Here is a 15,787-nt window from a genome sequence, read left to right on the forward strand (position 1 = left end):
TCCCAGGCAAGAGTACTGGAATGGGTCGCCATTTCCTTCTCCAGGGATCATCCTGACTCAGGGATCGAACCCACATCTCCTGCATTGGTAGGCAGATTCTTTACCACTGAGCCACCAGGGAAGCCTAGATTATTTTCTGTAGCGTCCTGCATATTGGGTTACTTACGCAATTATCACCCCTACTCATTGATCTTCTGAGGTAGGTAGAAACCTACTTTCTGAATCTTCCTTTCCCCATCTTTCTGAATCCTTCCCTAGCAGTTGCTTGTTTATCAAGATGCCCCAACCTGGGAGCTATTATAAGTTGTCCAGGACAGCATGAATAAAAAACTGCCGTAAGTACCTGTGGAGTCGGTCCGAAATTTGAGTGTGCATTAAAATCACCCAGAGGGAATCCTAGATCCTCTGAGTCAGAACCTCCAGGGTCCCAAGCATCAGTACTTCATGTTTTCAGCTTTTCCAGAAGATGCTGTTGCCTCCTAAAGTCTGAGAGTCGCTGAGCTACCATCATCTATTTTCTCTTACATTGAATCACATTGCCCCATGAAAGAAGGCTGACAGAATTTCCCTGAACTTCCCTGTGGAATCCAGGTCTCAGAACAGATGACCTGCGTGCCTGAAAAGAAAATTAGAAGCAGATTTCTGGTAGCTGGTTGTAAATTTTCTTTTGAATTCTTCATCTCCATGAGAATCAAAAAAGCAGGATTTATTAAAAGACTCTTGCTCCTTGGAAGAAAAGCTATGACAAACTTAGACAGCATATTAAAAAGCAGAGACATTACTTTGCCAACAAAGGTCCATCTAGTCAAAGCTATTGTTTCTCCAATAGTCATGTATGGATGTGAGAGCTGGACCGTAAAGAGAGCTGAGCACCAAAGAACTGATGCTTTTGAACTACAGTGTTGGAGAAGACTCTTGAGAGTCTCTTGGACTTGTTACTGAAGTAATAAAGGACTTGTTACTGAAGTTTTTCCTGACAGCACTTTTCAGAAAGAAATTTGGGGCAGGCTGAAAGCATATTCAAAGCTCCCCCCAAATGCCATGAGAATTTCCAAGCAGATCATCAGAAACAAGGAGAAAGAAAATTCACATGCAGTTAACGTGGAGGAAAGCAGTGTCCTGAGGGAGAGGTGGCTGTCAGACAAGTGCATGATTGTCATCATGAACTTCTTGTCCAAAAAAGCAAAAGCAAAGCTGTGATGACCAGCATGGCACAGCTAAGTGTTTCCAGAGATCTGTTGTACTACTGCTTCTGCTTTTCAACTCCTGAGCCAAATAAACCTTTCTGTGCCTTAAAAAAAAAATGCAGGGAGATCAAACCGTTAATCCTAAAGGAAATCAGTCCTGAATATTCATTGGAAGGACTGATGCTGAAGCTGAAGCTCCAATACTTTTACCACTTGATGCAAAGAACTGACTCATTGGAAAAGACCCTGAAGCTGGGAAAGATTGAAGGCAGGAGGCGAAGGGGACGACAGAGGATGAGATGCTTAGATGACATCACTGACTTGAAGGACATGAGTTTGAGTAAGCTCCAGGAGTTGGTGATGGACAGGGAAGCCTGGTGTGCTGCAGTCTATGGGGTCACAGAGTCAGACATGACTGAGCAACTAAACTGAACTGAACTGATTTGAACAATTTTATGAATAGTTTACCAAAGTTTATTACATTATCCTTTATCATAATGAGACAGGAGGGTCAATAGAATTGTTTGACTTTTCTTTCTCATTTACTATGGTTCCCTTTTTCAGCTGTCACAGTAGAGAACCAAGCTATTGGGTATGTGGCTTATATTGATTTTCTTGCTGTGCCTACTTCTGTATTTTGGTATAACTACAGTAAGGAGTATATTTAAACCATTTAGGGAATATTGTTAGAAGTAGTAGCCTCTTGGTTGACTTTCTGTTGTAGTTTTCCCAATGTTTGCACCTTGGCAACCAGGAAACCTTCTAGATCAGTGGGACCAGCTCATTTGGGGCTGAGCTGGGCCAAAAAAGGTGGGCAGGAAGGCAGTGAAGGCCACTTCCGTGTGTACACCTCCTAGAGAATCTGGAGCTCCCACATCCTGCCTCTCTCCTGACTGGTTTGTAGACCTGAGTCTTCAAGTGAATTTAGACCTTCATCTCATTTAGGACCCATGGCTTCACGTTGGTAGGTATTGGGAAGGAATGACTGTCTCTGAATACCTTCTTCGAAGGCCACTTTCTATATAATTGCAGCGCACTTTGCTCATCCTATTGTGAATGAAATGATCCCCTTGAATAGCTTTTTCAGGGCTTCAGGAGAGCAGCAGCGGGCCTGGAACCTGTCTACGACTAGCAGAGACCAACAAGCAGGTCCCTAACATTCTAGTGTGTGATGCTCCCCTTTAACTACCCGCTTACCTTCTGTGGTAGTGCTTCCCAAAGCCTTCCTTGCATCCATCACCATTTCTTGTCCTTCAAAAATTTTTCATTCTCTGTTCTATTTACATTAAAAAAAAAAGTTTATTTATATTTATTCTATCTGTATCTATCTTCAAAAATTATTAATTCTACACTTGCAGAGTAGCATATGTTGGCTGCTAACTTAAGCAGATAAATAAAGCTCAACTCCATACTAGCCAACTCATGTACTTTCCTCATGTCACATAAGGTGGTAACCTGATTGTAATGCATACATCTTAAAGGAGTTAGCCTTTTAAACAAATACTTACGGTTTTGTGGGGTTTTGTCTAATTGATAAATCTACAGGACATTATAAAAATGTTGGAAAATAGAGAAAAGCACAAGGAAGTAATTAAAGTGATTTATTATTCTACAATTTGAAGAAAACTACATTTTGATGTGTATTATTCAAGTCTTTATTTCAAGATATTTGCATGACAGCACTGCTCATTCTCTTCCCTTCACAGATTTTTTTCTACCTAAAACGATATTTATGCTTTTCATCCCATTAGATAGCCTTCTAAATTCTGTGATTATGTAGCCATCACTATCTCATTTTTGCACCTTTATATTTGAATGCCTGTGAAAACTGTGGTGATGAAAATATTTACAACGATGAGCTTCACATAACTCTGAATATATGCTTAGAATAAATGTACCTAAAACAAATACACATTTTAAAAGCTTTTAATACATATTATTCAACTGCCCTCCTACAAGGGTTTTTATCCATTTGCCCTCCTACAAGTATTTTTTTCAGAGTTCCTAGAATTCTCTTTTAAATTATTTTTATTGTTTTGGCCACAGCCTGTGGCATGCAGGATCTTAGTTCTCCAACCAAAGACTGAACCCAAGCCCCCTGCACTGGGAGTTCAAATCTCAACCACTGGACTGCCAGGGAAGTCCCTAAATTATTATTTTTAAAAATTCTTGCCAGCTTGATGACCAAAAAAAAAAAAAAAAAAATTTCAGTGGCTTAACTTGCATTTCCTTGTTTTGATAGTGAAGTCCCTCATGCCTCACTTTTTTACACTTGCTGGAAATAATTGAAGGTAGTGATTAAGCAGGGCCACTCTAGAACTGGACTAGTCACTTACTGGTGACCTGGGGTATGTTCCTTCATCTCCCTAAACTCACTTACCAACTCTGATAATGACAGTACCTACTTCATGAAGTCCGTATGAAGATTAAAGACAGTATCACATGAGAAGTACTTAGAACATGCTTCCTGGAATTACAGTAAACACCTGATACCTACTAACTATCTCCATGTTCTCTGGCACTTATATTTCTTCTTATATGAATTGCCTTTTCATTGTCTTTGCTAGGGCAAGTGGTTTTTCTGTTTTTTTGGTTTGGAGGGGCAAGAGTTTTTAATACAGTATGTTAACTCATTATCTACTATATAATGCAATATATATATATATATATTGCACCACCAACTTGTGCTTTATCTTTAAATTTTATTCAAAATGAGGAAATATTTAGGTATCAGGCAATTCAGGCCAGGGAAGGCATAGTTTTGGTCCAGCCTGGTTCTTTTTTCTGCCTTTCAACTGTGCTTCCTAGAGTCATTTTCTCCTCAGTGAGAAGGTCTGGTATTGATCTTTGTCATCAGAAAGCAGAAATGGCATTTTAAGCAGGATAATTTGTTGTATTAAAAATCACCACTAAGGAATAAAACTTTGCCTAATTTATGTAACTAATGGTCATGGCAGATGGGAATCCATGGTTAATATTTCACCATTTTCTATTTATCACTGAACCCAAGTTGTCAGCATTCCATTAGTGGTGTTGTGAAATTAATTACTTCAACTTGAGGGAGGCTTTTAATTTGAGATCAAGATCCCTGATAGATTGAGTAGCCATTAAATGCGACTACTTTCCCCGTTTCCTGCAAATTATATAATAGAAAGATTCTAGCCACAAAATCTTGTATAAAATGGCAAAATGTTCATTATTTTGGCATATATACAGTATTAAAAATGAAAGTTTTTCACTTCACTGGAAAAAAATATGGACACAGAGAACATTATTTTGCCTTGCTAAGCAGGGAATTGATCAGAACCACCCTTATAAAAGCATGGAAATTCTGCTTGAGCTGCCAACTTATTTCAAAAAGATATTAAAAATGGGCAAATATTGCTGCTGTGTGATGGGTATATGGGAGTGTGTTATATTATTTCTAGTAGGTATGATTGAAATTTTCCATATAAAGCTTTTTTAAAAAAGCAGGTTTGTTAACATTTACCACTAGAGATATTGGGAAAATTTGAATGTCTTTTGCTTCTGATTTTTCCCCTGGCTTTTGCCATGTGATTCCCGCATAAACATCTTCTTTCTGCTCACCTCTCCTACTTATTAAAATCACATCAGTCAGTCAGTGAAAGTCACTCAGTCATGTCTGACTCTTTGCCACTCATGGACATGGATGTGGACAGTCCATGGAACTCTCCAGGCCAGAATACTGGAGTGGGTAGCCTTTCCCTTCTCCAGAGGATCTTCTCAACCCAGGGATTGAACCCAGGTCTCCCAAATTGCAGGCGGATTCTTTACCAGCTGAGCCACACTTAACTATTTCCTGATTTCTTTTACTCAGTATCATTCACTAGCTTGTATTTTGGGATTTTCCCCCAAAATATTTTTAAGCACTGAGTCTCAAACATTCAAGTTAAAGTATGTATTGGTGATATGGTCCTAAGAGCAAGGAAATTTCAACTTCCAAATTTTATACTTCCTTATTAGATTCTCATCTTTGTTCATTTTGTTGTTTTACTTTAAGCAGGTTCAATTTTTATGTTTTTAAGATAAAAAATTAAACCATGATTTATATCATTAAAAAACCATTATGATGTACAAGACTGAAGATATGCTCACCAGTGCTGAAATAGACACAGAATAGACAACACTTAGAGTTGGACTCAAAGCCTATAAATTGACTATCCTTATTTAACAATCTTTTTTTTTTTTTTGTTTTGCTTCTTATTGGCCTTTATTTTTCTACAAGTAGACTGAGGCTATCTGAGTGGTTGAACTTTGATATGTAAAGCAACATTTTCAGGTGATGGATACTACATATGCTATAGGTGTAAATCAAGAAATAACAATAAATAGTGGTAAATAAAAACTGTTAGATGTCTCAACAGTAAATAGTAAAATACAGCAATTATTCTTAAAAAAGAAATTTTAAAAATAAAATGCAGAAAAAGATCCAAAAATATCTGAAAATCAAGGCAGAAATTCGTCATTAATGTGTCAATGTATTTTTTTTTAAGTATGTATTTTACTTATTTAACAATCTTTATCTTTGCTAAGGGCATCTCAGGTGGCGCTAGTGATAAAGAACCCACCTGCCAATGCAGGAGACATAAGAGATGTGGGATCAATCCATGGGTAGGGAAGATCCCCTGGAGGAGGGCACGGCAACCCACTCCAGTATTCTTGCCTGGAGAATCCCATGGACAGAGGAACCTGGTGGGCCACAGTCCATAGGTTCGCAGAGTCCCATACGATTCAAGTGAGTTAGCACGCACGCATGCACTCATGCATGCATATAGATAGGGCTTCCCTAGTGTCTCAGTGGTAACGAATCCGCCTGCCAATGCAGGAGATGCCGGTTCATATCTCCCTGTGTGGGCAGGATCCCCTGGAGGAGGAAATGGCAACCCACTCCAGTATTCTTGCCTGGGAAATCCCATGGACAGAGAAGCCTGGCAGGCAATGACTTAGGGGCTAAAACAAGGAAGAATGAAGTAGCTGGGCCAAAGCGAGAAGCACCCTCCGCTGTGGGTGTGTCTGGTGGTGAAAGTCAAGTCCCAAGCTGTAAAGAACAATGTTGCAGAAGAACTGCAGATACCTACAAGCTATAAAACACAAAGGTGTCGTGACTCCCAGTCACATCAGTCCTTCACTCATAAGCCAAATGTCGTGAACCATTTAGCTCCTGTAGTGCATTTGTTACCTACACTCGGGAGTAAAGAATTGAGAGTGATGAACAGTGAGCAGAATGTTTCTCTATTTTAATGTCTAATTCTCTCAATGCAAATATTTTGACTCTCGCTAGAGGAGTTGAACCTCCATGTTTCCATTTGCAGGCAAAATGAAGGACCGACTAGGAGAACTCGCGGAGTTAACCAAGCAGTATGACCAGCAGTTCCCGGACGACGACGATGATTTTGACTCGCCTCACGAGGACATCGTTTTCGAGACCGACCACATCCTGGAATCCTTGTACCGAGACATCCAAGACCTTCAGGCGGAAAACCAGCAGCTGATTGCCGACGTGAGGCGCCTGGGAAAGCAGAACACCCGCTTCCTCACGTCCATGCGGCGCCTCAGCAGCATCAAGCGGGACACCAACTCGATCGGCAAGGACATCAAGGCCCGGGGCGAGAGCATTAACCGCAAGCTGGGCGCCATGAAGACGCTGAGCGAGCAGGCGGAAGTCCAGCACGGCGCGCACTCGGCCGTGGCGCGCATCGCGCGTGCGCAGTACAGCGCGCTGGCCCGCACCTTCCAGGCCGCCATGCACGAGTACAACTGCGCCGAGATGAAGCAACGCGAGAACTGCAAGATCCGCATCCAGCGCCAGCTGGAGATCATGGGCAAGGACGTGTCGGGCGACCAGATCGAGGACATGTTCGAACAGGGCAAGTGGGACGTGTTCTCCGAGAACCTGCTGGCCGACGTGAAGGGCGCGCGGGCGGCCCTCAACGAGATCGAGAGCCGCCACCGCGAGCTGCTGCGGCTGGAGGGCCGCATCCGCGACCTGCACGACCTCTTTCTGCAGATGGCCCTGCTCGTGGAGCAGCAGGCGGACACCCTGGACGTCATCGAGCTCAACGTGCAGAAGACCGTCGAATACACCGGGCAGGCCAAGGTGCAGGTGCGCAAGGCTGTGCAGTACAAGAAGAAGAACCCCTGCCGGACGATCTGCTGTTTCTGCTGCCCCTGCCTGAACTAGCAGGTGGCCCCGGACCGCCACACCCGCATCCCCGAGCGGGATGGACACGTAAGCGCTCTGGGGGTAGATTTTGAGGCCATCTGTCCTGGGGTGAGTTGCGCTAATCACTGTGGACCTGAGCCCTTAGAGAAAGGGAACAAAAAACACGAGGTGCAAGAATTCCAGCCCAGCTCGTACTTGGAACAAGGGTGGGCTACCCGCTGATTCTTCAGTCACGACAGATGCCGGCTGAAGTTTTCTGAGGTCGTTTAAAGGGCACATAGCACCCTTGCCTCTTAAAGGAAGCCAAATAAGGAACTGACGTTGTGACAACTCTACGGTAGATGTCCAAGGCATGTTTGTACATGAACCTCTAGCCGGAAGTCAATTCTGGATCGGCTCACAGTATGAACTTGTTATCAAAATTCCAGTTCGATTACCTTATCCTGAAAGTACCTCGGTTCTGTTCCTTTTCGAGTGAAACTGACCTTGGGAAAAACTGCACATCTTCCATTTCTGAGTCTTCCTCTGGTTTATGCTATGCGATCCCCATCTGAATGAATATCTTCTGCTCACGTCCTCTACTTACTAAAATCACATTTAACACTTACTATTTCCTTACCTCTTTACTTTCAGTGTCTTCCATCAGAATACATTATGGGATTTTTTTTTCCCCAAAGTTTTTTGAGCACTCACTATTGAACAAGCACTCAAATTGAAGTATGTGTATCACATTATATATTTTTTTCATAAATAAAAATAATTTAAAATTTATCTTCTTACTTGATAATTATGAATACACTTATATGTTAATGTAAAGTGCCAATATTTACTAATGTATGTACATAATGACCAGTTGGTTTAGCTTTACCTTTGTAAATATGATATATAAATATCAAGAAAAACATTTTTACTGTGTTGATGTTGGTTTGCTTGTTTTGAGTTTATCTTGCTCCTGTCTGCATCTCCATAGTTCAGTCTGGATCAAATCCACCCAAGTTTATTTTGAGTTGGTTGGTTATGGTGGTAAAGAACAGATATCAAATGCTGAAAATGCATACAGAGTTAGAAATATTAAAAAAAAAAAAAATCTGAGAAATAATTACTTTTGTTTTACTGTGACCCATTCCTTTTGTGCATTGAAATGTAGTAATTTAAAATAAATCTTGTTTTTCAAGTTAAATAAACATTACATTAGAAGCATGCTTTTTATGTATTTGTGTCCTGACCATTTAAATCTTAGTCTAACTTTTCAATTATTGTCTTAAAAATTCTACCACCTTGTTTGAGGCTGCAACAGGTGAATGGACCTCTGAATAGGGGAGGGGAGAATGAAAAAGAATTTACAAGGGGTTGTGTTGCTTTCTCTCCTGTGTTATTAGTAATAATTTAGCAAAGTCATCATGTTTTGGAGATTTGGTTTCATTTGCAAACTTTGTAATATCCTTACCTACACTCACCATGTTTCCTGTCTTTTTTATGAATCAACTCTGAACTCTTTCTACTCATTGTTTAATAGATGAGAGGGTTTATTCAGTGGTCATTATCCACGGGTGCTTCAGACAGTGAAATTTTAAAAGCAGTAGAAAGAATATCTGAACTCTTTGGAACTCACTAACTAATCTGCTTATGACCATGAAATCTAGCCCTGCTCCTAATTTTAATTTCATGGTTAAATATGAGAATTGTGGAAACCAAGTCCCACTGGATTCTTAGACTTCTTCCCATTCTTTCTCAGCTAATTCTAGGGATGATATGTTTCACCTTTGACCTAATTCCCTTTCTCTAAAAAAAAAAGTTCACACAGCTCCATTGCTAAGTCTTCCATGGTAGTGAAGAGATACTGGGAATACAGGACACGAGCTGTTACTAGTTTCCATAAGAGAGAATACTTCCTGAGTTTACCCCATAATGCATTTTCTTTGTTTGGAACCATTGCTGAAAGTCAAGGAGTTTGCTGGTTCTGTGTACTTAAAAATTTTTCACATTGGAAAGTTAGGTAAAAATTTCACTTTAATATACTCAGAGATTTGTGAACTGTTGCTTATTGAAAAAGCAAGAATTTTTCTTCCTGCTCTTCAGTAACTATCCAACTGTGGCATAGCAGAAAAGAACACAGATTCAGGACTGCACTCTCTGGGTTTAAATCATGACTTTGCCACATACCAGCCATATGACTTGTGCCTGTTTCCTTATCTGTAAAATGTATATGATAGGACCCACCTCCTAGAGTTGTTGGAAGAAGTAAATGACTAAATATGTAAAAGTACTTAGGATAGTGCCTGGCACATGCTAAGTACTATATTCATTATTGTTACTGCATAACTTTCTTGTAAACTGATAGAGCTGCTATTAATTAATAGCTATTAACTTCTGAGAAAAAATACATGCTTATAAGGGCTTCCCTGGGGGCTCAGCCGGTAAAGAATCTGCCTGCAATGCAGGAGACCTGGGTTCAATCCCTGGGTTGGGAAGATTCCCTGGAGAAAGGAATGGCTACCCACTCCAATATTCTTGCCTGGAGGATTCCATGGACAGAGGAGCCTGGTGGACTACAAACCATGGTGTCATGAAGAGTTGGACACGACTGAGCGAATAACACTTAAACTTCCATTCTTCTGTTAATAATCTTTAATAAAATAGAAGAAAGAAACCAAGACCTTATCTTCTTTGAATATTAGGGTTTACATTTTTTTTTTTTTTTTTTTTACAATGAAAGAGCTGTTTTCTTAGTGGCATTTCATGCCTTCTTATGTTCAAGTATGTTACAAAGATGAAATTAGATGCTCCACTCAAAAAATGTTAAGCAGGAAGCAGCTGTTCTGCTCCATGTGACAAGTGCTTTCCCCTGATCCTTCCAACTATGAGTCAGAAAGTCCCAGAAGTTCAGCTGTGGAGGTCAGGTCACTATAGACCAAAGACTCTTCCCACATCCCACCCTATTTCCTCAAAGCCCTTCCCGGCTCTGACTGCCCTGCCGTGGGGTGGGTGGAATGCTGGTTTTTTCCTTAAGAAAGGGGGCTCCAGTGCCATGAGCAGGTGCTGAGAGTGGGGTTTCCCTCATCCTGTGATGCTCACTTGGTCAACTCTGAAAGTTGCCTGTGGGTAAGAAGCAGACTTTGAGGCAAACCTGGAAACTTCATGCACTGCGTCACTTCGGTACGAAATTAAAGAACCAATCACAAAGAACAATAGATCCTTCAGGGGAGGAAGGTAAAAATCTTTTAAAGCTATTTTTAAAAACTTTTTTCTTTTAAAACACTTGGCTGCGCCAGGCCTTGGTTGCCGCACACAGGATCTTTAGTGGCAGCATACAGGATCTAGTTCCCTGACCAGGGATTGAACCCAGGCCCCCTGCATTTGGAGTGCAAAGTCTTAGCCACTGGACCACCAGGGAAGTCCCTTAAAGCTATTTTTTTTTTTATTTTACTTTTTAAAATTAGAGGATAATTACAATATTATGATGGCTTTTGTCATACATCAACATGAATCAGTCATAGGTATACACATGTCCCCTCCCTCTTGAACTTCCCTTCCATTGCCCTTCCCATTCCACCCCCGCAAGGTTGTCACAACACTGGCTTTGGGTTCCCTGCAACATATATTGAACTTCCACTGGCTATCAGTTTTACATGTAATGTATAGGTTTCAACGCTATTCTCTCATCATCCCACCCTCTTCTTCCCCCCACCGTGCCCCACCCCCGCCAGCTTAAAGCTATTTTAACATATGAAGTGACTCCTAACTAGCCAAAAACCACAGTCACAGTAGCAGACTCTAGCTGATGACAACCCAGAAATGTAAATAATAGGAAAGATGCTCACCTTGGATTCATCAGTATCCTGGATAAAAAGAGTGAGAATTTTTAAAAAGCTGATCAATAACATTAAAATGTTTGAACTGTGACATCACAAGAGTCAGTTTATAGTCTTTCAAGATAACAACTTGGAAAGAAAATAGGGTTTCTTCTTGTGTCAATGCTTTAATACTTAAAAACAGTTCCAATGCTTTGTAGTTAAATGTCACATGCAAAGATTTTTCAGGCTCAGTATAAACTTGCTATAAACAGTCTAACAGTTTAAACTTGTACAGTTTAGATCCTTTTGTAGTTCATGAGCATGATGATTGGGTGCTCATGCTGCTGCGTGACATGTGCCTCCCTCCAAACCTTGTTACGACATCGGCACATTACCTGTCTGACGTAAAAAGAAAAAATAAATAAATAAATAAAATAAACTTGTACAGTTTAAACTCATACAGTAAACAGTATAAACTTGCTATCTTGACAGGCAACTACTGAATATTGTGCAGAGCTTAAACGTACTAAAATAGGGTACCCGTAGTCTTGGTTTCTCTATATAAATTCTGCCATTCTACTTTCTATTAATACTATCAGAACTGTCTCTTCAAAATATGAAAGATAAGTATTAATGGATAAAATGAGAACCTATGCATAGCAGAGGAAACTTGACTCAGTGATCTATGATGACCTAGATAGAGAGGAAGTCCAAAAAAGCAGATACATGTATATGTGACTGATTCACTTTGCAGTACTGCAGAAACTAACAGTGGTGTTGCTGTAAACAACTCTACTCTGATTTAAAAAAATATGTAACGTATTTCAAACTGCAGCATGCAAGTCTCCCATTTGTAATCAAGGTGATAGTTTGAACATGCATTTATAATCAGAGTAACAGTTGACTGACTTTTGATAGCAGAATTAAAAATGATTGGCCTTAATAAAATAGGACTATTAGAAATGGAAAATAAATAGGATCTAGAATATAACTGCACCATCATATAAAAATTGAGCCTCTTTATTAGCAAATGTGTTATGAAGAATGAACAAGATGTCTTTATACACATAACAATGTGCTGTGCCTAGTCATTCAGTCGTATCCCACTCTTTGGGACCCCATGGACTGTAGCCCACCAGGCTCCTCTGTTCATGGGATTCTCCAGGCAAGAATACTAGAGTGGGTTTCCATACCCTCCTCCAGGGGATCTTCCCAACCCAGGGATTGAACCCACGTCTCCCGCATTGCAGGTGGATTCTTTACCATCTGAGCCATCAGGAAAGCACATAACAGTATCTGTTGGCATAATACTTTTTTTTGGCTGCGCACCTGGGGGGGGTTATCAATTCCCCAATCAGGGATCAAACACTGGCCCTAGCAGTGAAAGCCCAGAATCCTAACCACTAGGCCACCAGGAAACTCCCCTATAAAATGCTTTGATTTCATGCTTTTCATGAGAATTCTGTGAAGTAATATTACCTTCTCATTTTTTTTTTTTTTTTGGTGGAAACTAAGCAGCAGTCCTATGCTGGGTGCTGGGCCCAGAGTAGGGGCAGTGTCCTGGGAGCAGGGGTAGGTCTTGGTGAGAGGAAGACAAGTAAGACTGGAGAAAAAGCTACTTGGGGAGAAGCAGATCATCCCAGAGAATGGTCAGTCCGGAAAGACTTCATGGAGAGAGAATGAAAGTCTGCCTCAGGGGACTGAAGTCGGTAGAATTGGGGTCAAATTGAGACCAGGAAGACTCTGTACCTTATTAAAGGTACAGACTAAGGTGGGCTGCAAAGAAAGTTGTAAAACTTAAGTTTTAAATTTCAGTTTTAAGAAGGGACTTTTTTGTTTTCTTTTCTATTCTTTCAGCCAAACAAAGATTATCTTTAAAATTGCACACAAGGGCTTACCTGGTGGTCCAGGGATTAAAAATCCACCTGCCAATGCAGGGGACACGGGTTCACCTCCTGGTCCAGGAAGATTCCACGTGCTGCAAAGCCACTAAATTCATGCGCCACAACTATTGAGCCCAGATGCTGCAACTACTGAAGCCTCTACCCTCGGGCCCGAGCTCCCCAACAAGAGAAGCCACTCAATGAGAAGCCCACGCACCACAGTTAGAGAGGAGCCCCTGCTTGCTGCAGCTTGAGAAAAGCCCACACAGCAACAAACACCCAGCACAGCCAAAAGTCAATAAAATAAATTTTTAAATGTTTCTTTAATTGTGGACAAAATATGTTGGCTCAGGTTTCAGCTATACATATTCCTCTTTCAGATGGCATCTAGTGGGATCATTTACATAAGATACTGAAAGGTTGTTCCTGACCCTCAAAAAGACGCCGGGATTCTTGGCCTCCGGAAGAGAAGAATTCAATCCGGGGCCAGAGACGAGGCTTGATCACTCAGAGCTTTTGTGTAATAAAGTTTTATTAAAGTATAAAGGAGATAGAGAAAGCTTCTGACATAGACATCAGAAGGGGGTAGAAAGAGTACCCACTTGCTAGTATTAGCAATGGAGTTATATACTCTCCAAAGAATCCAAAGAATGTCTGGAGGTTGTAAAGACCTCACCAGACCTTGGGCTTCCCTGGGGGCTCAGAGGTTAAAGCATCTGCCTGCAATGTGGGAGACCTGGGTTCCATCCCTGGATCAGGAAGATCCCCTGGAGAAGGAAATGGCAACCCACTCCAGTGTCTTGCCTGGAGAATCCCATGGACGGAGGAGCCTGGTGGGCCCCAGTCCATGGGGTCGCAAAGAGTAGGACAGACTGAGTGACTTCACTTTCACTTTCACCAGACCTACTCCCATAATTTACACTTTAAGATAACAGGATTAGCCAGAAGGTTTAATCCAGAGACTGTCCTCAGGCAGGATACATTATTGTTATATAATCCTAAGGAATGTAGAGGAAAAAAAGTTTGTCCTTTCTTCATCCTTGAGAATTCCAGGCCCCTCTCTCCTTGGGGACCCCTACACTTCTTATCAACCTGGCAAGGAAATGACTCTCTCAATACTAGTGTAAAAATCTGGTCATAAAAGGCTGTGTTTCAGGGCAGTGGCTTTGGGCGTCAGTCCTAAACTGTCCCCAGTCACTGAGGTCTTTTTATGAGGCTGCCCTGAGATTCATCAGTTCATTTTCCTAAGTATGTCAGGCTACATCCACACCCCAATACAGATTCCTTAGGGATCCATAATACTTGTCCAGTGCAAAAATGTTCAACTGCAGGAGGACTGAGCAGAGAAATAACTGGCAAGGCCATTCCTTTTGCAGTAGGAGTTGAAGATCAAGGAGAGATTGGAGGACCCCAACCGCCCATCCTTTGAGCTGTGAGCTCGTCTGGGCTGCTAGGCCTCACTCTCCGCCTTTGGAAACCATCCTGGCAGAACTACTGTTAATGTTCTCCCAGCTGCCAGCAGCTGGTCCTCCAACACTTTCAAAAGATGGTTTGGGACCAAATCAAGGAAAGAATCTCCAGCGGGTAGAGAGGATATAGGAGGAATGTCACCCCTAGACAAAAAGAAATTATTTAGCCTGCATGTGACAGAACAGGAATTTCTCTTGCAGCGAGGAATGTTTAACCAGTTCATTCTTTCGCCCTGCCCTGTGGTTTACCCTGGTCTAAAGCACCCTTAAAAGGGAACAGATGAGGTTACAGAGTCTCTCTTTCGCGATTTTCATTACACTTGGTAATCCGGTTCATGGAAGAAACCTGTCAAACAAGAAATGTCACTGGAGGGCAAGATGTTAAAACAGGCACCAGCCCAGGAGAAAGGAACATTGGCAAATGAAACGAAGTGCCTGTTTTTTCAATGCTGGGACTCCTCAGCAGGGGAGCTTCTTGGGTTTGGCACCCTGCCTTGGGTGTTATCAGTACATGAATAACTTTGCAACAAGTGTTCATTTCCAAAAAGAAACCACAGCTTTATTAGCGAAAGTTGCATCCCTTCTCACTGATAAGAATTTCACTGTTATATTAGATATGACTGGCAGAGCACACCAGGGAATATAAAAACGGTGATGAGAAATCCTTTCCTTCTTGATAAGAGACAAGAGGCTTAAAATCAATATTTTTGGAAGGAATGGTATGAATGAATTTGATATTTAAAATAGGAAGAAGGAAGGATGACCTGTTCCTAGAATCAGAAAGCAAGATAACCCTGAACACCCTAAAGGGAGGAGGATTAGGGGACATGGCTGAAGTGGAAAGAAGTTGAAAGGGGAAGATGGAAATACAAACATAGACTTTTCAGTGAATTAATCTGATTGATTTTCATCTGTGTGCTAAGAAATAGAAATTCTGAGCAAACGACTTACTTGGCTGATGTGTCAACAGGGGTAATCGTTTCAACTAGAAGTTGGTAGGTTAACTTCTTTTTTTCTCCTCTGTGTATGCCCTGTGAGTATAATTTGGTTAAATTATGTACTATAACATTCTAGAATATAATTTTGTTTGGACCTAACCTAAATTCAGTGTAGTAAGTGCATTGAAAATTTTGGAAATTCCTCTTAACTCCTAAAGGCTTTCATAAATTTCTGATAACTCAGAGTCTTTATACTCACTTGCATATTAATTTATTTTCCTTTCACATTTTTTGTAAAACAAAAATGAAAAAACTGTGCCTCAAAGTTTGAT

The 15,787-nt window shown here is 41.1% G+C and overlaps 1 protein-coding gene and 2 non-coding genes across 4 annotated transcripts in view; 2 read left to right on the forward strand and 1 right to left on the reverse strand.

Annotated features, from left to right (window-relative positions):
- STX11 (syntaxin 11) overlaps positions 1-10,032 on the forward strand; it is a 49,587-nt gene extending 39,555 nt beyond the window's left edge. For both annotated transcript variants that reach the window (XM_061130035.1, XM_061130036.1), the window contains one exon: positions 6,521-10,032. In XM_061130035.1, coding sequence (XP_060986018.1) covers positions 6,521-7,389 — 869 coding nt within the window. In that variant the 3' untranslated portion in view covers positions 7,390-10,032. The remainder of the gene's footprint in view (positions 1-6,520) is intronic.
- A 660-nt stretch (positions 10,033-10,692) lies between these two features.
- Positions 10,693-10,765, reverse strand: TRNAW-CCA (transfer RNA tryptophan (anticodon CCA)). The gene has a single exon. It is a non-coding gene; the product is annotated as a tRNA-Trp (tRNA).
- A 700-nt stretch (positions 10,766-11,465) lies between these two features.
- LOC133047390 (small nucleolar RNA U13) lies at positions 11,466-11,570 on the forward strand. Its single transcript, XR_009690750.1, has one exon. It is a non-coding gene; the product is annotated as a small nucleolar RNA U13 (small nucleolar RNA).
- Positions 11,571-15,787: the final 4,217 nt, after the last annotated feature.

The sequence above is a fragment of the Dama dama genome, chromosome 26 (assembly GCF_033118175.1).
Source record: "Dama dama isolate Ldn47 chromosome 26, ASM3311817v1, whole genome shotgun sequence".
NCBI classification, from domain to species: domain Eukaryota; kingdom Metazoa; phylum Chordata; class Mammalia; order Artiodactyla; family Cervidae; genus Dama; species Dama dama.